The following is a 21,324-nucleotide window of genomic DNA, read 5'->3' as shown; positions in this document are numbered from 1 at the left end:
AGCGCCACCTATCTCCAGAGGAGTTCCAAAGAGTCTTTGGCATGTCCATGTCCGCCTTCGACCGTCTGGCTCAGTGGAAGAAGAACGAACTGAAGAAACAGGTCCGACTGTTCTGAGAGGGAAGTAAACCGTCTTCCTGTCGTCCACACTGGGATTCTGGAGGACAAAAATCGGTTTTCTGTTTCACCACAAGGTGGCGGTGTGTTGCAACTAACCGAAAATAACGCGTTGCACTGTTGTTCATTCGCAATATGATGACGGCATTCACATTTTTCTTTATTGCTGTACAGATGACGTGAATATACCGTTACATGAACCTTCTGAAAACCAAAGTTGCTCTGCGATCTTTTTTTAATCGGCTTAATTTAAAGGTGTTTTTTATCATTATGTGCGCATTTGAAGACTTATTTATAAGGTCCTATGAATGAACGTCGTATTTATACATCCTGAGGTGTCCGTTCATTTATTTTTTCTTATTTGTTTTTTTGAGCAGGATTCTGTCTGTTCACATTTATTTTGGAACTAGATTATTCTTGTGTTTGTTTGTAGTGCAACTAAGCAGTTTAATTTAGAGAGAAGGGGCGGGATTGATGAGCAGATATGAACCACAGCGGAGCTCAAAGAGGGAAGTGCGTGAGTTGACACCGTTGTCTTCCTGTCACTGGGACATGGATGATCTTTCGTTTGAAAACTGTTTTTGCCCACAAAAAAAATCCCAATAAACGACAGAGTCACTGGTCTCTTTGTGGTCGTTCCGCTCAGATTTCGTTTTCAATTCGGAGCAATTCATGTTCACACTGGTGTCATGAAGGAATTCATAACTTGGGTCAATGAACGGACACGAGCGCTCATAAAGCAGTGTGTTTGTTTACAGAGCATTGTGGACCAATGACAGGAGCTGGAAAACATTCCAGCTGTGGTACTCACACGGTTAAACAGTAGTATCGGAGCAGCATATTTGGCTCGTGAGGAATCATATTTCCTAAAACAGAGACTCCGGGATGAGTCGGATTTAAAGTCGCAGTGTAAACACGCAACTCAGGCAAGTCGCCATGGAGCGGAACATGACGGGCGCTTGGACCATGCGACCGCGCGGAGGCTGCTCCCAGACTCCCGAGTCAAGCCGTTAACTAAGCCGCCGCTGTGACTCATTTGGCCGCTGGAGGCCAACGGAGTCCCGCGGTGTCCGAGATGCTTCGCTCCACCCGTGAATAACTTCGGAATAGGCGAATTGAGGAGCTCGAGAAGCGGCGGAAACTCTCGGCCATGAACAAGATGGACTCCCGGCGGCAGAGCGGTGAGTGGCGCCGGACTAGCATCAACTTTAGGAAGCTGCATTCAACTGGGCGTTCCGGGCTTTTCGCTGTCCCAACTGGTACGTCTTGTTTCCACTGAAACTACGTGAGTCCGAGCTGACCACGTCTTCTGAAGCGACGTTTGAGGAGCGTCCTGAGAGATGAAGCTAACGACTGCTTGTTCCAGCCTCTCGCCCGCCAACCATAACATTAGAAACATATCTCGTCAAGTTAAATATAACGACTGTCCATGCGTGCACACACGAAACATGCCAATTACTACTAAATTAGACGCATAAAACAGTAATAAATACTGTAATAAAAACGAGAAATTGTCGGTTCAACTTAAACTACTTCTAAGTCCTTGAACAAAAAAAATACGTCACGTATAATTTGTCTTACGATCCTGTTAATATAGATATATATATATTTTTTAAATTAAGCGCTGTCTGTTACCGAGGTAACATGTTGGTGATGTCATACACACGCCCTAGTGCGCTTGCGCAGCTTTAAGCGGATTCTCTGATTTAGTCTTGGTGAGATACGTATTTATTGAATTAGCAATTCATTGTTTTTGTTATAGTTGTAAGGTTTTGATCCTTCGTTTTCTTAGCTGTATATTTATTTGTGCTCGACCTAGAAACGCTGTAGTGGGCTGACTGTAGGAGCGTGTTTCAGTGCAGTTGGTCGTGTGGATGACACGCTGGTGACGTCACGCAGTGGTGCAGGAAGGGTCCTCAGGTGATGCAGTCCGAGACCGACGTGGAAGCGGCGTGCTGGAGGCAGGCGGCATGGAAGGCATCACAAGAGACCGTGTCAGGAGGAAACCCCCCGCCCCGCCTCTGTCGAACCGATCCATTATTTCTGCTGCACAACTATCTCCACCGTCAGCTGACCAACGCTCCGGGGACCAATTCATCATTTTGCAACTCAGTGTTGTAAACAAAAAACACAAACACAGTTGATTTGACTCTTGCATCGATGAATCCCACCAGGATGGCTCAATTTTTTTTATTGTTGCGACCAAAAGTGTCTGATTTTGCCGCACATTTTTAAAAAATGTGGTGAAAGTTGCGATCATTTATGGTTCTGGAACATATGAGGAACATATATAAAACTTGGGTCAGTGATGTCACTAGTGTTTTAACAGCCTGAAAGAAGTATTTCAAGTGCAAACAACACACACACACTGGATGAATAAATAAATAAATGTGCGTGCTAAATAAACAATGATGATAAAATGAGTCCAAAGAGAAAACGATATCCAATTTTAGCACGGAGCATCTCTGCGTTTCCCCACAGGCTCCACCTCTTTGTGGAATTCCTGTTTAACAGTTCTGCAAATGTTCGCTTTTGATCAGTTTCCGCTTTGTTTGTTGATTATGATTTGGCTTCTGTGTAGCTCAGAGCCACGTATGGAACGTGTGTGTGTGTGGCTAGAACCACAGTGGAGACGGTGGTTTGAGCTCTGGAATTTGTTCTTGGGATTATAGTTCAGGATGTTCTGGAGGAGCATCTGTGGAAGCGGTCTGCATCACACCTGGAGCCCTCTGACTCCAGTCCTGTGTGAGAGTGAAGCGGGGCCATCTGGAGGGTCGGTCCCATCCAGAACGTCTCTGTCTTCGAGACGATGAAGGCCACTCCCGAGCCCAGGCTGCTGTCCACGAGCGCTGACTTCAGTCTCACTGTAGACGGTGAGTGAAGCACTTCTGAGGCTGATATTCTCCCGCAGCCTGTCGCACTCGTCTGCAGCGACTCGACTGTGGGTGGATTATCTTTGATCAGTCCATCTCCAGCGACTGTCGTCTGGTGAGGTCACGTTTATTTCTGCTGCACACGTCGAGACAGCAGCTGTCGGCTGTGCTGCAGATCACTTCCGTGTTCAGGGCTCAGTACTGGGACCACATGTGAAGGGGGTTTCTGAAGAGTCTGGGAGTGAGGAACAAAGCAAAGGTCATGTTTCATGTTGTCAACTCCAGTGTGTCCAAGGTCAGTCGGCTTTACAGCGTGATGGTTGCGAGTTTGAATCCATCCTGACTAAACTGTGCGTGAACCCGCACTCTGGTTTCCTCCCTCACTCCCAACAGAGGTTAATTGATGGCTTGCTGTTACCTGTCAGTGTAATAGATTGGTGGCCTTTCCAGGGTGTCCCCCTTTCCTTGCCACTTCAGGGTGCCTGACCTCCTCTCTGCTCACTTTGACTTGTTTGTCTCAAACATAATCAGCAGTCAGCGCTCAGTAATCCTGCTGCTGATTGGCCCACTAATCCGAGCGCTGTGGATCTCAGCCTCCCGCCTTGTTTACCTCAGCAGGTGCTTGTCGCTCACTTCCTCTGCAGTGTTTTGTGTAGAAGTCAGCCTGAGCTCCAGAGGAAGACACTGGAGCAGGGGTCACTTCCTCACCGTGCTAGAGGAAGCGGGAGAGTGGGGGAGGTTTCTCTGGGCGTGGAGTGGTTCTGAAGGTTTTCAAAAACTCATCTGGGCTGTTATTCTGGCAACCTGAGGGTTTACTGCACACGTCTCTGTGAGCACCGCCTGCGGCACGCTAGATCACCCAAGACTGGTGGGAAAGTGAGTTCAGTGGAGAAAGTAGAGGAAGTAAAAGCTGAGTGAGAGAAAAGTATGTGTGGGGGGGAAGAGCAAACCTGAGAGCGGAGAGCAGAATTTAACCCCCAAAAATCAACATTTTCTTTTACATAAAAAGTGAAATAATTTGAGGAGCATAGTTGTTGTCTGTTCGGAGGTCAGGTCCATGTCTGGCTGATGACAGCGTGTTGGTGAGGCTGCTGTGATGTCCAGGCCTCGTCTCCTTCTTCCATCTGTTTGTCATCAGGATGTTAAATGTTCCGTTCAAAGTCGTCTTGAGTGGAGGGCTATTTCTGAGCCTGCGATGAAACCTCTCCAAAAATGAATCACTGCCACGAGCAACCAACGTTTGAAGCGGACGTTTGTCTCAGCGGAAGACATGGGGCCTCCCGGGCTTGACCTGTGACCTCTCTCCGGAGAAGATGGGAGTCCCGTCGAGGAGATCAGAGGAGGAGCTGCTGTGCGTGTGAGGCAGGAGGGGCCGTCTTTACAGTAGACCAGAGCTTCAGATCTGCAGCGGCTCCATGCGCCCGAGCCAGACTGTGGTGGAGGAGGAAACCCTCTCTGGTTCTGTCCTCCGACCACGTGCTGTTGTGGTGAACTGCAACCAAACATGATCAGTGAGTCCAAATGAGAGTCGCATGGCTCCGGTCTCATGACTGACCTGCTTTTTCAGAGCCATGTTGCCGACCCGCTCGGCCACTAGCTCATGTTCACAGCGGTGGGGCGTGCGTGTGTGTGTGGAACAAGGGGCGACAAAGATCCCTCTGTGGGTGAGAGCGACCACACGTCCCGGAGCAGCTGATTCTCTGAGGGCAGAGCCAAGCGACGCAGGAACAAGGCAGCTGTCGCCGCTCTGCTGGTCCTGACACGCACTCTACTCTTGAAGTGATGAGGAAGCATGTGCTGGAACTGGTGAACATGACCTTATAGTGGTAGAAATAGTGGTTTTCAGTTCCAAACATTGCTGTGGGGGGACTGGACCCTGGAGACCCTGGTGATGACCCCGCCCACGGGTCTGTTCTTGGACCAGGAGGCGGCCCATTTGAACTCTGGAGGTTATTTTCATAACTGAAACGAACTTCAATATACTTGCGATGAGCTCATGAACAGATGCGCGGGAGACATCGAAGCACTTGCTCTGGTGGTGGGGGAGGGGGTGGGAGGGGCACTGATGGAATGTAGGGAAGTGGACTGTCAAGTGTGCCAGGCTCGTAAATGGAACGCAGCCAGTCATTAACTGAGCCTCGTGGAATGAAGACGCTGGAGGCTTTTGTCACTTTATTGAAGTTGTTGTTGTTCTTGGTGTTGTTAGAAGTGTGTGTTTATGAACTTATTCAGGAGGTGAGTAATCAGCGCCAGCTCGTCCAGTTCCTCTGCCTCCGTCCTCCTGTCATCAGGTGCTCGTTGGCTGTCGTCTCCATGACGATCTGCGTGTTGGCGACCGAGGGCCACCGCTTCAGCTTCACGAGGAGTAAAGTTGAGCTCAGGAGGCAGAGAGAGTTGTGTGGACAGCTCGAGGACAGGAAGCCGCAGCTGCTGGCTGTGAAGCCAAACGGACACACAAACCCGCGCAGACACGCACAGCTGCTGAGTGTGGATCCTCTAACCCAGAGTGGCCGCGGCTCAGGAGCGAGCAGCTGTGCTGCCACGCCTCTGCCGGTGTTTGTGTCAAGTCTCCGCGTTGTTTTTCTTCCTCGCATCGCATTGTTCCCTCTGGACCCTGGTGGACGTCTAATTTTGGCCGGGGAGAGGACAATGGAGTATTGTGCGCCCGGCGTGGAGACTGGAGGGGAGAAACGCTCGCACTGAGAGGCGTCTGATGTCACTTTGTTCCAGAATTTCTCCTCTTCAGTCGGTGCTTTTTTCCTCTTGGTGACGGCCAGTCTTCCTGTCGCCCCTTGAATGAGCCCCAGTTTCATAAAGCAGCTGGTTTCTTATCAGACTTCTGCCGTCAGAACCGTGCTCTCTCCCTCTATGGCTGTTTCTGCTCAGAGTTTTGTCATTTAAATGTGCCAGATAATGGACAGGAAATGGAGAAGCAAGTCTTCTGCAGGAGGGACTGTACTTTCAATGACTTCCTTCTGTCATCGCCGCTTGAGAGAAAACCTCCGTTCCGAGTGGGCTGAGCCCAACAGATAATGTTGAGCTTTGTTTTCGTCTCATGTGCTTTTCATCTGGTGAAGTTGCTGGTGTGTAGCATATATGAAGTGGCCCTGGCTTGTTGTCGAGCCAGGGGTGAGGGGTCGAAAACCCACACAAGCCAAGCGAGAACTTTCAGATGAAAATGTTTTTCCAGACTGGGATTTGACCTTTGGCCCTTCTGACCCAAACTATTCCCCAGTTCTCTTGAGCGACTTCTCATAAGCAACTTTATTTGTTGTCCTCAGTTGTTACACGCCCTGAAATTTGCAGTCATTTCAGTTCCGAATGTTTCCTCCAAATCTGCTGGCTTCGACACATCCACCACTAAACGGGTCACGAGTCTGCGGATGAAGCGTTTTGTGGTTTGTTGGCTGCGGAACTTTGATGGTTCCAGAGCTTTTAATTATGGCGGCACATCAAAGTCATGCTACTCGGGCACATTCGGCGGAAACGTCAAACTTTCCCCGCAAGAATGCTTCATTTAACTATTGTCAGTTCTGTCCCCTTCAGAAGTCCAGGCTCGAGGGACGACAGGAAAGCAGAGCCACAACCTTTGCTCTGCACCAAAGGTTGAAGGTGGATGTTCAGTCAGTGGCTTGTGAATTCAGATGGTTTTAAAAGTTCAAGTGTCATCAGAATCAGAGACTTTCTGGTGAGGCTAGTTCCAGCTGTCCGCAGGACGCTCGGGGGCCAATGAAGAAGTCCTGCAGAAGAGACACTGAAAGACAGCGTGAAACGGCTCCCATCACGCCGTTTCAGCTTGCCTCTGCTCTCCTGCCTCCGTTGTATCTCTTCAGAGTTCATTGTTGAAAAGCTTCCTACGGCTCCTTGAATGAGGCCTGATGAATGAAGCTGCGAGCAGTTCAGGAAGCGTTTCCTCTGCTATCAAGAGTGGAGCTGCAGATCGCCCTCTTTTCTTTGGCCTGGACTCCTGCGTGGACGGAAACATCCCGCGCCCGCCTCGCCCCCGGTCCCCCCGACCCCTGCTGCTCGCCCCTCCCGCCTGGGTCAGGATGTGTTGAGAGCACGTCCGTTCATTGGTGCCGGCGCCAAACACGCTCTCAGGAGGCAGGAGTGAGGCGCATCAAGCTTCTTCTTCTGCTAAAGAAACCCTTTTGACCCCCCCCCGGATTTGAGAGAATCAAACCAGGCACCGCTCAGTCACTGATCTACAGCAGTGAGAAGAGCAGCAGGCCGTTCGGGGCCATCTTCCACTGGACTCCTGCTGGAAAACTTTACTTGAGAGATGCTGCAGCGAAGCAAAGTTCAGGTTTACATGTGAGAAAGGAGCAAATACAGTGAGTGTGATGTTTGAGGCGACAACCTGTGTTTAACCTCAGAATATGAAAAGCTTCTTCTGAACTTCACAATCTAAAGTGTGTTTCTCTTAAACTGGCAGTGAATTCATTGTTGAAAATATGGAACGATTACGTCTAGTTTAGTGCCTTTGAGGTGTCACAGTACTCATTGTAAGTCATTGCTTTAGATTTAAAGTCTCAGTTTCAGCGTATTGATGGTGCCGGCGAGCCTCTTATGAACCGTGAAGACTGGACCACATGACGTGTGATCCAGGGCTGCAGACTAACCCCACCACACCATGTCAACGACTCACAACCAACAACTTGCTTTGTGAAAAAACAAAGCTATAAACATCTATTTGTAGCAAAAGAACTTGATAAACAACAAATAAACAAGCGTCTGAGTCAAATAACAAACGGTAACAGACATGAACTCAGTAAGCGCCAAATATTCCTCCCATTAGAAAGCAATGGGTTAGTTTTGTGAACGATTGTTTAAAGTTTGCAACTTGTCTGCGGTCTCCTCCTGTCGTCAGCATCAGACAGAAACAGAGTCAGATGACACTGAAGTAGTGATTGGGACGAAGATGATCAGAAAGGAGTCCATCAGAGGGACATGTGGAGAAGTTGGTGAGGAGAGATGGTTAAGACGCGCGGAGACCGTGTGATTTTCATGATGGAGGACGGGAGCGGAGGTGGTGACACATGCTGATAACTGTGTTGTCATGTGACCTGCAGTGGCCATGGAGCGGCTGGTGACTGAACTGGCCTCCCTGCTGAAGATGCTGGACCACGAGACGGTCAGCCCGGCCACCGCGGACAAGATGGCCTCCATCCGCCACATCCTGGACACGCTGCAGCTGTCGGGTAGGTCTGCAGGCGCCGTCAGAACATGGGAAAATATGAAGCACGACTTCTTTAGCTAAGAACTGATGTCACCATTCTCTGCCACATTTTTTTTCCTCATGAAATATGAGGTTTATTGCACACATAAACCATGACAAAACAAAGTCACAGCACCAAACAAACAAGTGGCCTGTAAACTAAGGATTCAATTAAAAAGAGAGAAACATTCAACTGCTCATAAATTGTGTCAAATTAATATGCAGAAATAAAAGACATCTGCAAATCTACTGAGGAGCCAGTGACAAACAAAAATATCCCTGACCATGGCATCCAAAGGTTCCTGGCAAGAACCATATCTTTTGCGATAGGGGAAGCCTTTATGATAGCCATTGTTATTTCTTTACTGCGGCTGGAGTTATGTGGGTGGCAGCGTATTGTGCTCCGTATACATGTCTGCGTTGCGACGACTTTCGGACTTTACTTTTCTTGGACGGCTACGTCACACTGCACTTTGTGGTGGCGTTTGAGGTGCTGATAAATATTTGTGGCGTGAAAAACACATCTTGCAAATCACTTGCAACTGACGCTCCTCATCCGGTTTGAATCCAAAATACAGCCACATGACCGAATGGCATTGTTTTGAGACGGTTTGGTGGACTGATTCTCGTAACCAGTTCCCGGTTTGTCATCCATATTCCTTCAGTTTCTATCCTGTCGCCAAGCTGTCCAGTCACTACCGTGAAACACGTGACCACGAGGTGCTTTGTCATTGGCTGAAGGTGAAGCCATGAGCATCGTAGGAACTCAGAAAGTAGCGCAGCTTGGGAGCGTAAAAGTCACCAAGGAAAGTAGCATCTGTGACGCAAATGAAAGTTAAATCAGACACGACAGGTGAATTGATATTGTGTGTTTTTTAAAACAAGTTATCGTGCAGGCCTAGTCAGACTCCCTCCCTCACACTGCAGCATCTGGCCGGCCCCTGGTTCTGGCCCTGAGATTATGATGGGAGTGGGTTCACTGGAGGCGCTCCTCTCTGTCTTGACCCAGATCTTGGTTCAGATTTGGGGTGGGTGGGGGGGCCACACTTGGACCTGCCGAGGCCCGGTCCTTGTTTATCCGGCAGCACGCAGGAAGTGAGAGGAGATAAACGGATTGATGTAAGAGGATCACCCAAGAGGATAACCAGAGGAGGTCAACCAGAGAGGAGCCAGAGAAAATCCCGTCTGTGTTTACTGACTCCTCCACTCACCAGCACAACACCCCAACTGTCTGTGGGAAACTCTGCGGCACATGGATCTGAGACGCTCTCCCTTCTCTCTCCCCAGTCAACGGCTCCGAGGTCTACGTGAACAGCTGTCTCTATGGAAACGGCACGAGCTTCGTGGAGTCGCTGTTTGAAGATTTTGGTGAGCTCTGATTTGGTGACCAGGTTTAATCACACGCTGACCTTAATAACGCTGCATTAACCAGGACCTTTGGTGACGGTCATTAAAGGAGAGCAGCTTGGTTACTGTCTGAATGTTGCCCTCTCGGTTCCTTCTGGAGAGATGTGACCCGAGGGGCTGCCTGGAGCTCCAGAGCCCCTGCTCTCCAGATCCCCGGCTCTCCAGAGTCCCAGCTTTCCAGAGTCCCAGCTTTCCAGAGTCCCAGCTCTCCAGAGCCCTACTCTCCAGAGCTTTGCTCTCCAGAGTCCTGGCTCTCCAGAGCCCTACTCTCCAGAGTCCCAGCTCTCCAGAGCCCTACTCTCCAGAGTCCTGGCTCTCCAGAGTCCTGGCTCTCCAGAGCCCTACTCTCCAGAGTCCCAGCTCTCCAGAGTCCCAGCTCTCCAGAGCCCTACTCTCCAGAGTCCCGGCTCTCCAGAGCCCTACTCTCCAGAGTCCTGGCTCTCCAGAGTCCTGGCTCTCCAGAGTCCTGGCTCTCCAGATTCCTGGCTCTCCAGAGTCCTGGCTCTCCAGAGTCCTGGCTCTCCAGAGCCCTACTCTCCAGAGTCCCAGCTCTCCAGAGTCCCAGCTCTCCAGAGCCCTACTCTCCAGAGTCCCAGCTCTCCAGAGTCCTACTCTCCAGAGTCCTAGCTCTCCAGAGTCCTGGCTCTCCAGAGTCCTGGCTCTCCAGAGCCCTACTCTCCAGAGTCCCAGCTCTCCAGAGCCCTACTCTCCAGAGTCCCAGCTCTCCAGAGTCCCAGCTCTCCAGAGTCCCAGCTCTCCAGAGCCCTACTCTCCAGAGTCCCAGCTCTCCAGAGCCCTACTCTCCAGAGCCTTGCTCTCCAGAGTCCCTGCTCTCCAGAGCCCTACTCTCCAGAGTCCCAGCTCTCCAGAGCCCTACTCTCCAGAGTCCCAGCTCACCAGAGTCCCAGCTCTCCAGAGTCCCGGCTCTCCAGAGTCCTGGCTCTCCAGAGCCCTACTCTCCAGAGCCCCAGCTCTCCAGAGCCCCTGCTCTCCAGAGCCCCTGCTCTCCTGAGCCCCTGCTCTCCAGAGCCTGCGCACATCTGACACCCACCTGTTGAAGCCAGTGAGTCTGTTCTCTGTGACTGATGTGTGAACTTGGACTGTGAATCCTCCTCCAGCAGACTGTGATCTGCACATGCTCAGTGCCTCACCTGTGGAGCAGAAGGACGAGGAGGAGGAGAAGACTCTTCCAAACAAATCTGTGAGTCCGGACACGTCCACAGTGTCCTGGCCTGCTCTGCCTCACCGGCCTCTCCTCCCTCAGACTCCCACCGACACCCCTCCACCCGTGCCGACGACCCCCCTCCCGGATGATTACTACGAAGAAGCCGTTCCTCTGGACCCTGGATCTGCTCCTCAGTACTTCACCGCCAACATCAACAGTCAGCAGCAGAATGCACATTTCTTAGCTGTGATGTTCAGGGGTGCTCATCCTGTCCTCTCCTCCAGCTTCCAGGAACTCAGTGGAGGACGCCTACTATGAAGATGCAGAGAACAACTACCCCACCACCAGGATGAACGGGCCCCCCAAAAACTCATGTGCGTGCTCGCCCCACAATTCTGTCAAAGGTCACGCGACCCTGTGGTGAGCTCTGCTGTCTGTCCCTCTTCAGACAACGACTCGGACGCTCTCAGCAGCTCCTACGAATCTTACGAGGAAGAGGAGGAGGAGGCCAAAGGTCAGGACCCCCCTCAGAGATGGATGGCTGAGGAGAGTCCAGACGGGGCCGTTCGCGACTGCCGCATCTGCGCCTTCCTGCTGCGGAAGAAGCGCTTCGGTCAGTGGGCCAAACAGCTGGTGGTGGTCAGAGACAACAAACTCCAGGTGAGTCCGCGGACCGAGTCCTGTCAGACCTGTAGTACCAGTGTCAGAAAGCACTGCAGCAGTCGAGCGCCCGATGACGGACGAAGGCCCTCAGTGTCGGCTGTGTGCAGTGTTTCAAGAGCATCAAGGAGAGCAGCCCTCAGACCGAGCTCCCGCTCAACCTCTGCAACGTCATCTACGTCACCAAAGACGGCCGCAAGAAGAGGCACGAGCTGCGCTTCTCTCTGCCGGGAGGCGAGGCACTGGTGCTGGCGGTTCAGAGCCAAGAGCAGGCCCAGCGCTGGCTGAAGGTACGGGCTCCTGGCCCCGGCTCTGGCAGCGCGGCGCCGCAGACTTTCACCCGCTCGTCCCTTCACAGGTGGTGCAGGAGGTGGGGAGCCAGTGCAGCCACACCGACGGGCTGGACGGCTCCACGTCGCCCATCATCCAGAGGAAGCTGGAGCTGGACAAGGTGAGCGAGCGAGCTTATACTTTTTAGAAGGTTTTTATTGGAAGAAGATGCATGGAAGTTGAAAATACAGGGCAGTAGACAGAGCTGACCAAAGTATTGTTACACTGACACTTAAAAAAGTTGCCCTTGAAAAAAAGGTAGAACTAATTAAATGGAGTAAAATTGAATAAAACAACATATTAAACAGAATTCATTTAGGAAAACTTGATTAAAAAGTGAGAAAGTCATGGCTGGAAAAATCATTTTTCAATCGTCCATCAAAGAAGGGAAATCTATTTAAAAAATGCATCAGCTAGATTCAATCTGTCTGCATGTGAAGGCTTATTACAGTGGGATATTAAAAAGTCGGATTGTCCATTGAAAGATGAAGATGTGTGTGAGGGTCAGATATGTTGATGGAGAACAGGACAATGACGGCACTAATATGAAGAGTTGGAGAGCAGGAGAAAGTGATGAGTCATTAGAACGGTCTCCTTAAGACAGAGCGAAGTGACTCTGAAGTCCGGTTTGTGGTGGTCCAGTATGGCTCACGCGCGTCTCGTCTCTCTCGCCAGGTGCTGCAGGCCGAGCGACCGGCCTCGGACTCGGACAGTGGGCCGACCGGAGACGCCCTGACTCAGGGACCCGGGGGTGACGGGACAGACTCGCTGTGTGAGTTCAGCCCGCCACCAAGATGCACACGACCCACTCAGATCACTTGACCTCACCTGCAGTTGCTCCACTCTGAGTTCCTCACGGTTGACTTAGCTGCTGCTGGGAAATAGTCCCCATAAACGCAGAGAGACCTGCTCCGTCTGAGGCGGGAACCTTGACAGACTCCAGGTGGCGCTGTGATGAAGCCACACGACACACGCACTGTAGCAAGCAGGCAGTCGTAATGTTTCGGCTCGCTGCAGCTCTGAGTCACATGACCACGCTGCAGAGACAGGAGCGGACAGGAAGTGTGCTGCAGCTGATATGGCATCCTTCCTGTCCACTTCCTGCCATTGTTGCTGCTGACATCACAGGAAGTGGCGCCGCTGCACCTGGGCCCGTCACATGACCGCTTCGCTCTGCGTTTGATTCCAGGCCGGAGCAAACGTGGCGCCTTCTCGGAGCTGACCGGGTCCATGAGTCGTGCCGCTGGCAAGAAAATCAGCCGCATCATCACTTTCTCCAAACGGAAGAATCCGTCGCTGGGAGAGAGCCCCGCCTCCTCCGGTCGCCATGACAACCCAGGCTGCGGTGAGGACAGAGCTCCCTCATGTTCTGCCTGAGTTCGGGACTGAGCCCGCGACCTTGTGTCCCGCAGGTCACCTGAGCGTGTTGCTGAGCGGCTCGTGGAAGGAGCGCTGGTGCGTGCTGCGAGCCGGGAGCCTCCACCTGCAGAAGGAGCCCGGCGACCTCCGACCCCCGCTCGCCGTGCTGCCGCTGAAGGGCGCCGAGGTGGTGCCGGGCGGACTGGGGCCCAGACACCCCTTCTCCTTCCGCATCCTGCATGGCGGCGTGGAACTGGCTGCGCTAGAGGTGGGACTGGAGACTGCCTCTGTGCGGCAGCGCTGCCGGCGCTAAAGTGTGGGTGTGGCTTGCGTCCTCAGACCAAGTGCTCGGAGAGTCTGGGCCGCTGGCTGGGCATCTTGTTCGCCGAGACCGGAAGCTCCACGCTGCCCGAGGAGCTGCACTACGACTACATTGACGTGGACACGTTGACCGACATCCGGCACGCCGCGCGCCACTCCTTCCTGTCAGTGCACCGCCCCCTACCTGCCTGTGTGTGTGTGTGTGGAGGCTGACCGCGGCTGTCCTTGTACAGGTGGGCCACCGGCGGCGCCGCCGCTGCCTCCTCCAGCAGCACCTCCACGGATTCACGGACGTATGATGAGGTGTACGAAAGTGTGGCGGTGAGGACAGCGCACTTCCTGCCGACCTGTCGGCCTTGTCTGACGCTTCTCCTCTCGCAGGAGGGCGACGTCGCGAGCGGCCAGCTGCGGCGCCACGCCTCCTTCTCCAGCCGAGACTCGGAGAAGACGGAGCAGCAAGCGGCGGTCAAGAGACACACCTCCAGTGAGTCCAGCGTCAGTGTGCGGGACCCTGAATGTGCCGTGGTGAGCACTGCGTCTGTGGCAGGTGTGAACCAGTACGGCCGCTACGGGAAGACGCGCGCGGAAGAGGACGCCAAGCGCTACGGCGCCGAGAAAGAGGAGCTGGAGCAGCAGAAGGAGAAGCTGAGGAGCTCGCTCCTCTGCCTGCGGAGGGAGAGGAAGGAGCTGAAGGAGAAGATGAAGGCGGACGCAGGTCAGTGGCAGGACGCACGGCCGGCCGCCGACAGATAGTGACGCATGCTTGCCTGCAGGTGCGGCCGTGCAGCAGCGGCTGGCCCAGCTGGAGGCGCTGTGTCGGCAGAAGGAGGAGGAGCGGGTGGAGCTGGAGCTCCGGCTGACGGAGGTCAAGGAGAACCTGAAGAAGTCGCTGGCGAGAGGAGCGCTGGGTCCGGCCAGCGATGCCAAGATCAGCGTGAAGGTGACCGCCGGGGGGCGCGTCTTGTTAGCTAAGCTACCACCCTGTGACTTCACATGATGATAAAAATGACTGAAAACGCCGCTGTGTTAGCAGAGACGTAGCTAGCAGGTGTTCAAAACACCGGCACTCGGGTCTGTGTTACATATGCTGAGTCAGCAGCAGCAGCAGCCTGGAATGATGGGAGTGACATCCAGGCTCCAACAGCTCACTGTCTTCCTCCCAAACACCGTCCTGTTCAAGCTTCAGCCCGCCCAAGTCCAGGAGCGCAGCAGCACGACCTGCTCATGTGACCCGTCCAGTGCTGCTCGTCCATGTTGTGGACTCAGTTCTCTGGATCGACCCAGTAGAACCACACTTTTGAGACACATCTCGTTTGTTTGGGAGCTGAGGCAGTGGGTTGCGCTGCCTCCCGGTGGCCACCAGGGGTCATGACACCCTGAAGGTGTCCGGCCTGAGAGACTCTTTATAGTGGCACGGCTGACTGGGGGAAAAAAAACAGCTATTTCCTGCCCCTTCATTTAAATTGTAATGCATAACGCAATAAAACACTAATTATTTTTGCAACCTGATTCATCAAAATATGTAGTTTTAACAAAAAGAAAATCCTTTTTTCCCTCTCAGACTCAATGCTTTGGGTGAGATTTTCGACCCGATGTGTTGATACACAATGCATTTTTCAGCTCCAAAGTAGTAAAAAACCTTATTGTGCGCAGGCTCAGGGCAGCAAAGTGGAGAAGGTGTACAACGAAAGTGTCCCAGTCAATTCGGCGTTGGAGCTTCGGAAACGACCACCGTCCCTCTGCGCTTCCACCAAGGTCAACGTGATGCAGAAGGCCAAGGTAGGTGAAGCGGCGGTGCCAGTGTGGGAGGCCACGCCCCTCACCCGGCTCCCGTGCTGCGTCCACAGGAGTGGGAGTCCAAGAAGGCCGGCTGAAACGGCGGCGCCGGGCAGGACGAGGAGATGCTCCCTCCAAACTGAAGCCAGCGTTTCGGGATGCACCGCGTCGGGGCCGCTGTAAATATCTCATGAATGTGGGTCGCAGTTGCTGAGTCACAGTTCGAAACAGGCCGAGGCCGCGACCTTCCTGTGGGAGACGCTCGACGCTCATGTTCCCAACGGTCTGTTACTAACTCCTGCCTGCTTCTGCTGGACTAAACCTGTGGGTCAAAAAGGATCCCTCTGTGTTCTTTGTTCACACATTTAAGTTATTTGATTTGTCTTAAATTATCTTCTGATGCGTATTTAAATCAGTGAAGATGCCCAGTTCGACACTGTTCCTGCAACCAAAGTGTTCTTTCTTAACCAAATGTGAAAGTGGTGTTTATAAATGTTTCATATTTTGCACTTTACATGTTCATATTTTATGGTTTGACAGATGTTTTGTGACGTTCAAGTATTCGTGCGGAGTCTTCACGAGGACACGGATTAAAAGTGGCTTCTATTCAAACTTGTTGATTTGACTTTATTGATCCACGACAGACGGATGGCGCCCGGGCGCTGCTATAATGTCATCAAGTGGCGACTGATAGGATGGACAATGTTGAAAATGGCACCAACTTTCATGTTTAAACAACGTAGTTTTGCTTTTCATCGCTCAAATACACGCTGAAGGCTTTTTTCCCGCCCCTTATTTACCTCTGGATAAGTGCAGGTAAAAAATTCGAAAACATTTTACATTGTTTATATTGAATATTTTTTTTATGTAGCTACATTTGTCGCTTAAATAATATGAAATAAAGGTACAAGTTATATTGATATATATTTAAATTGATAAACACGTCGTATTTCTGTTATTTTAAACAAAAGAGAAATAAATAAATACATGAAACGTCATGAGCGTCATGCAGAGCTGGTCCCTTGATAGAACAGTCAAGTGTTTAACATAATTTGAGCCCCCTGTGACTTTTGGCAATATATGAAAGACTCAAATATGAATTCATTAAAAGATTCCACGTGCAATGAGCCCACTCGTGCAGCAGGTGGCGGTAGCGCTGCGGGGGCGCGAGGAAGCAGTGTCGGCTTGAGGAGCGCCTCTACAAAACGCTGGTAAGTCCACATTTGTCTCAATAGTCACATGAATGTTTTAGTCATTTCCGTAGCTGTTGCGTTTACGTGTTCAAGTGGACTTTTCTGGCCGGTGCTGGTTTTCCACCCCAGCTGGTCATGTGACCGGAACAGAAGCCAGTCTTCCTGGTTCGAAGAGGAAACCCGAGAGGTGCCATCAGACAAAAGTGCTTCTTAAGAAAGAGTTTATTTAGTGCATTTCTAGTTTGTCCACAGCAGGAACCAAAATATTCAATGTGTCTGTGCTGTCCCGTTGGTTGACCAAAGACCTGGCCCAACACGATTGGTCCGCTCGTGTTCTGGTGTGTTCGCTTCTGTTGGTCCGGTGGTGCTCTAACGCGCTCACTAGTGTTCTGGTAGGACACTATCGGTTCGCTCCTGTTCTAGTGGCCAGAAACACACCAGGGGAAAGAGGACCTTCGCATGCTGCTACTGCGCAGAGGTCCACAAGCTTCCATGCAACGATAAACAAACAGCGAGGGACACCACGACAAACAGAAGGGCAGAGAAGCTGGTCAGAAGGTAACATGGAAGCATATACAGGAAACCTGCTCGTGAAAAACCCCCGGGAGACATGCACACGCTCACACGCCCTGCAGCGCACCCGCATGCAAACCCAGGTCCCGTCCTGCCCAGTGTGTCCGAGGGCTCGGTGCGTCGCTCCCAAAACCATGACGTCACCAGGTGAGCTGCATGTAAACACGCCGCGGCGGAGCCTCCTTCTGGTCCTTAGCTCTTTGGTTGTGGTTAACAGTCCGTGTGTGTGTGACTGACTCTCTTGCGCCCCCGTCAGGAGGCGGCGTCCACAGCTTCCTCTGCGCAGCACATTGATTGTCCTGGAGTTCTGTACATCACAGTCAGTCACAGTGGGATCCAAGTGTGGTGGTGCCGGCCTGAGATCCGAGTGTGTGTGTGTGTGTGTGCGTGTGTGTGTGCGGGGGTGTGGCAGGGCTGCCAGGGCTAGGATAAGTCCTGGTTGCTGGGCGACTTGCCGCCTCCGTTCAGGATGGCCGAGGCGCTGCGACTCTTGGTGGGCGTCCCGCTGCCTGAGCGCGAGAGCTCCGTCAGGTCGTGGAGGGACGGCTCCCGGTACATGGCCACTGTGGGACACAAGAGCAACGGCTTGGTGACTGCCGAGAAGGGAAGGCGGAGGTCAAAGGTCACGCACGGCGGGGTGACCTTTGACCTTCGCCAGCCGTGGTCAGGCCCGGTATCTACACGTGAACCTGTTCGCTATTGAATGTGTGTCACTGGCTTCTGATTGGTCAGGTTTTCGGACATGTGATGCTGATGTTGTGGGTCAACAAGCTGTGGACAGACTCTAATAGGAACTGGACGAGCAGGTCACAAACAGGTCTGTGTTTAGATGCATCTAAAGAGCCGCAGGAGCTACGACAAGTGACACTTCATTTCTGTCCAAAACATCAAAGACCAAAGGTCGAGGACAGACAGAACGTTGCAGGACCGTGGCGTCAGGGGCCAGGTCCAGGCCCGTCTGGGTCTCTGTCTTCACTGTCACTGTCTGGTTGGAGGCGCCTCCTTGTCTCATCTAGGTTCAGATTCTGAGCAGCCAACAGTCTTCACCGACGGTTTTGGCTGACGCTGCCGCCGAACATGACGCCGTGATGCTGCACCTTCATGTGCCCAGATGGTTCGAGGACTTCCCAACAACTTCCTAAACTCTGGCTAAGAAGTGAGTCTGAAACAGCAACTCCTGAAGAGGCAACAATCATCTATCAACCGTGCGACTGTTGTCCTCTCCACTGCTCTTGAGGAGACACCCCCCACCCCTCTCACCCCCCTCTGCCTCCCCCCCGCCGTGCTCCAGGCTGATTTCTGCCCCCTCAAGTGTGTTCAAGTGATTGTGGATGAAGCTGGACGGTGACTGAGAGCGCTGCTGTGGTGAGGAGGCCACTCAGCTGCAGGTCTGGTGAGGCCTGGTCTTCCCTCAGTAACCTGCACCGTGAGCGTGTTCTGTCCCGAGGTTTGGGCAGCTTTGTGTCACACGTGTGTCACATGTGTGGCGTGCGACTGGCACCTCTGTTCTGAGCAGAGGAGCACCACTCTCTCACTTTTCAGAGCTTCAACTGTGGCAGTGCATTATGGGACTTGAGTCCTGGACTCAGTTCGGGTCAGGAGTCGGGCCAGGGGCTCTGACACCAGTGGTGATGCCACTGTGACGTCATCAAGTCTCATCATGTTCCGCAACAGTTGAAGCCTGTTCAAATGTTTGTGGTTGGTCTCAGAGTTTGGCTGCTGCTCGACGGTGAAAAGAACAAACGGCGTCCTCAGCCTCCGAGTGTATTTTACATCAGCGAAACTGTGAAGAGAAGCTGTGAAACTCAGCACCTCCTCGGCTCACAGCGGAGCCGCAGGAGCCCGGCCACGTCGGCGCGGCCCGGCCGGGCGACACGTGCCGGCGCCGCGTGATCGATGGCTCATCTCACGTCATTGACAGGTCGGCGTGAAACAAGAGCTGCGGAGTGATGGACTCTCAGAAGCACCTGCTTCCACACACGCAGTGACCTTTGCTGTCGGACAAGCAGCGCTGTGTGATCGCCTCCTTGTTCTGCACATCAAAGCTGATTCATCCTCTCCAAACATCCGGAGATGAAAGTGAGATTTGACTTCATATAAAGCCACCTGGATCTGTCCCAGCTACACCGGGTGAGGGGCAGGGGACGGACTCACCAAAGAAGCCCTGCCTTTAGACTGTGGGAGGAAAGCGGAGTGCCATGGGAGAAGAGGCTCGGAGCTAAACTGGACGCCTGTTCTGTCAGCAGGGGGAGTTTCTCCGCACTAATGCCGCTGAATTGGACCCACAAGATCAGCGGAATCTGGCGGCGAATCCAAACCTGGCGAGTCGCAACACTCGCCTTGGATTGGTGGACGTGGCATGGGAGAGCCCCGTTATTGATGGGGTTTCTGACGCTGTTGGCGGGAAGAAACTGCTGCTAAGTTTGAAACTTCAAATCTTTGTGTAGAAAACACACTGGAAGCCTTTTAACCTGAGGAGTGTTTGGTATCTTCTTTGGTAAAGATCGCAGCGGACTGGGCCGGGGAGAGGGTCACTCAGCGCGGCAGAGCTCCACGTTCACGCGCTTCTGTTCACGAAATCAAGAAGCAAGACCAGGAAAATGTCACTTCTGAAGAAGAGTCAGAGGTTTTCTACAGAACCACTGACACTGTTGCTGTGCCTCGCGCGTGTGGGACCGTCTTAGTCTGGACCTGTCTGTCCTGGATCTCCAGGGAGGCGAGGGACACCCTGGCTGGGGGGTCACAACTGTGACTGTGTCATGTGACCAGACCTTCCATCAGGGTCAGAGCAGATCTGAGCTCTGTCTCCAACCACCAGCCAGCCTCCTCAGCAGTCAACACCTCCAGTGAAACACGCTTGTAAAAGTCAGTGGAGAAGCAGCTTCATGCTGCGATGCCCCACAGATTCCCTTCAACATCAACGGCTCCTACCACTGACTGGATTGACTCTCTGCTCTGACTCCCTCCTCAGCATCACGCCCCTGTCGTTGCAGAATGTCTTCTATTCTCTGTTTCACCATGATCTTTGCTTTCTTCTCCACATCGCTGAGCCTCACTGGCCGGGTGAAGCTGTTGGGGGGGGTCAGTATCAGGCCCCGGGCCTGGACTTGGACTCATCTGGATGCTGCGTTTTTATTAGTGGTGGGATTTTAGTGAGTTAATCATGATGAATTAATTACAACATTATTATGACTAATTCATTACAACAAAATTTAATTTAATTTAATGGACCAGTGTGCTCTCCAGACAACAGGGACCCTCTGTCAGTGCAGCAGTTCCTGCTCCACTGATGCCACTGATGCAGCAGACACGTGGCAGCTAGGATGAGAACAACAACAACAAACATGGAGGAATCCTCCCTGAACCAAAGCAAACTAAAGCATCTGTTTGCTTTGGTTCAGGGAGGATTTTCACTCCACAATGTCCAGGGTTTCCACTGCTCTGAATGGACAAGCATTTCCAAGACATGAAAAGAGCCCTAGTCTAAATCAGGTGATATAAAAATGTATTGTGCTGTTGTCAAACTGATGCAGAATGAACAATATTTTGTTGTTTAAATGGACGTATGGCTCCATCATTGGGTTCAATCATAGACCACAATCATTCACACTGAAAAATGTGGCTTCTTCTGGCAAATATTCTTGTACCATTAAACTGCCATTAATTGAGATTAATTAATCACAAATTGTCTAATTTACTAGATTGTTTTTTTAATGGAATCCCACCCCTATGTTTTATATAAGTTTAATTGCTCAATGTTGTGTTGCATCACGTGTGTCCAAGCCCAGGCCCGGGGGCCTTCCGTGGTCACAGCACTGTCGACCACAGAATTTAGCATGACAAATAAAAAGGTGGAAAGCTGAGGCCAGTCTTCAGCTCCAGACTACAAACAAGCTCCAGAGGTTGGAGGAGGCGAGGAGCGACGGCGCTGTGTGACGCGGTCCAGCAGCCACCACCACACCACTTCACATCTCAGGCCTACCTTTGAGCGGCTTGGGTATAAAGTGTGCTGCGGCCTTGTTCTTCTTCACATGGTTGCCCTTCATGATGGCGCCCTCCTTGTTCAGGCCCAGGTACCAGGCCCGGCCCGAGGCCTGCTGCCGGTACAACATGGAGGAGTAGGTGACGTAGTAGTTCTCGAACACTGACTCTTTGAATTTACACTCCGGGGTGAAGTGCTCCTGCGGAGGAGAAGAGCAGAGTGGGTGGGTTCTCCTGGACCTTCAGCAGCCAAGGCGCCACTTCGGACACCTGACATTTGCATTTCCTTATTCCCACGTCTCCATGGAAACCAGCTACTCCCTTGAATACCAACCAGCCCACGGAGGCGAAG

The 21,324-nt window shown here is 52.3% G+C and overlaps 3 protein-coding genes across 9 annotated transcripts in view; 2 read left to right on the top strand and 1 right to left on the bottom strand.

Moving 5' to 3' along the window:
- LOC128748128 (actin-binding LIM protein 3-like) overlaps window positions 1-730 on the top strand; it is a 47,971-nt gene extending 47,241 nt beyond the window's left edge. For all 5 annotated transcript variants that reach the window (XM_053846545.1, XM_053846549.1, XM_053846547.1 and 2 more), the window contains one exon: window positions 3-730. The gene's annotated coding sequence lies outside the window, so the exon portion shown is untranslated. The remainder of the gene's footprint in view (window positions 1-2) is intronic.
- Window positions 731-1,100: 370 nt separating this feature from the next.
- LOC128748213 (actin filament-associated protein 1-like 1) lies at window positions 1,101-16,220 on the top strand. Of its 2 annotated transcripts, none has more exons than XM_053846734.1 (19): window positions 1,101-1,297; window positions 8,062-8,190; window positions 9,495-9,575; window positions 10,736-10,815; window positions 10,879-10,996; window positions 11,064-11,153; window positions 11,228-11,439; window positions 11,550-11,729; window positions 11,798-11,890; window positions 12,445-12,541; window positions 12,959-13,114; window positions 13,182-13,396; window positions 13,468-13,613; window positions 13,683-13,770; window positions 13,831-13,933; window positions 13,997-14,164; window positions 14,223-14,389; window positions 15,103-15,228; window positions 15,297-16,220. In XM_053846734.1, the coding sequence occupies exons 1-19, from the start codon at window positions 1,267-1,269 to the stop codon at window positions 15,321-15,323; spliced, it is 2,307 nt and encodes a 768-aa protein (XP_053702709.1). In that variant the 5' UTR covers window positions 1,101-1,266; the 3' UTR covers window positions 15,324-16,220. The 2 variants fall into 2 exon arrangements, with proteins under 2 accessions (XP_053702709.1, XP_053702708.1); XM_053846733.1 differs by having other exon boundaries at window positions 1,102-1,297; window positions 10,733-10,815; window positions 15,297-16,218.
- The window catches only part of LOC128748214 (fibroblast growth factor 13-like), a 19,433-nt gene continuing 13,470 nt past the window's right edge, over window positions 15,362-21,324 (bottom strand). The window contains exons 4-5 of one of the 2 annotated variants that reach the window (XM_053846735.1): window positions 20,974-21,172; window positions 15,362-17,554 (exon numbers count right to left, since the gene is read on the bottom strand). In XM_053846735.1, the coding sequence (XP_053702710.1) occupies window positions 17,415-17,554; window positions 20,974-21,172 (339 nt within the window). In that variant the 3' untranslated portion in view covers window positions 15,362-17,414. The remainder of the gene's footprint in view (window positions 17,555-20,973; window positions 21,173-21,324) is intronic. The other variant, XM_053846736.1, reaches the window with a different exon arrangement.

This window comes from Synchiropus splendidus, chromosome 17, assembly GCF_027744825.2.
Source record: "Synchiropus splendidus isolate RoL2022-P1 chromosome 17, RoL_Sspl_1.0, whole genome shotgun sequence".
NCBI lineage: Eukaryota > Metazoa > Chordata > Actinopteri > Syngnathiformes > Callionymidae > Synchiropus > Synchiropus splendidus.
The sequence above is the reverse complement of the archived record's forward strand: the minus strand, read 5'-3'. Positions and strand labels throughout refer to the sequence as shown.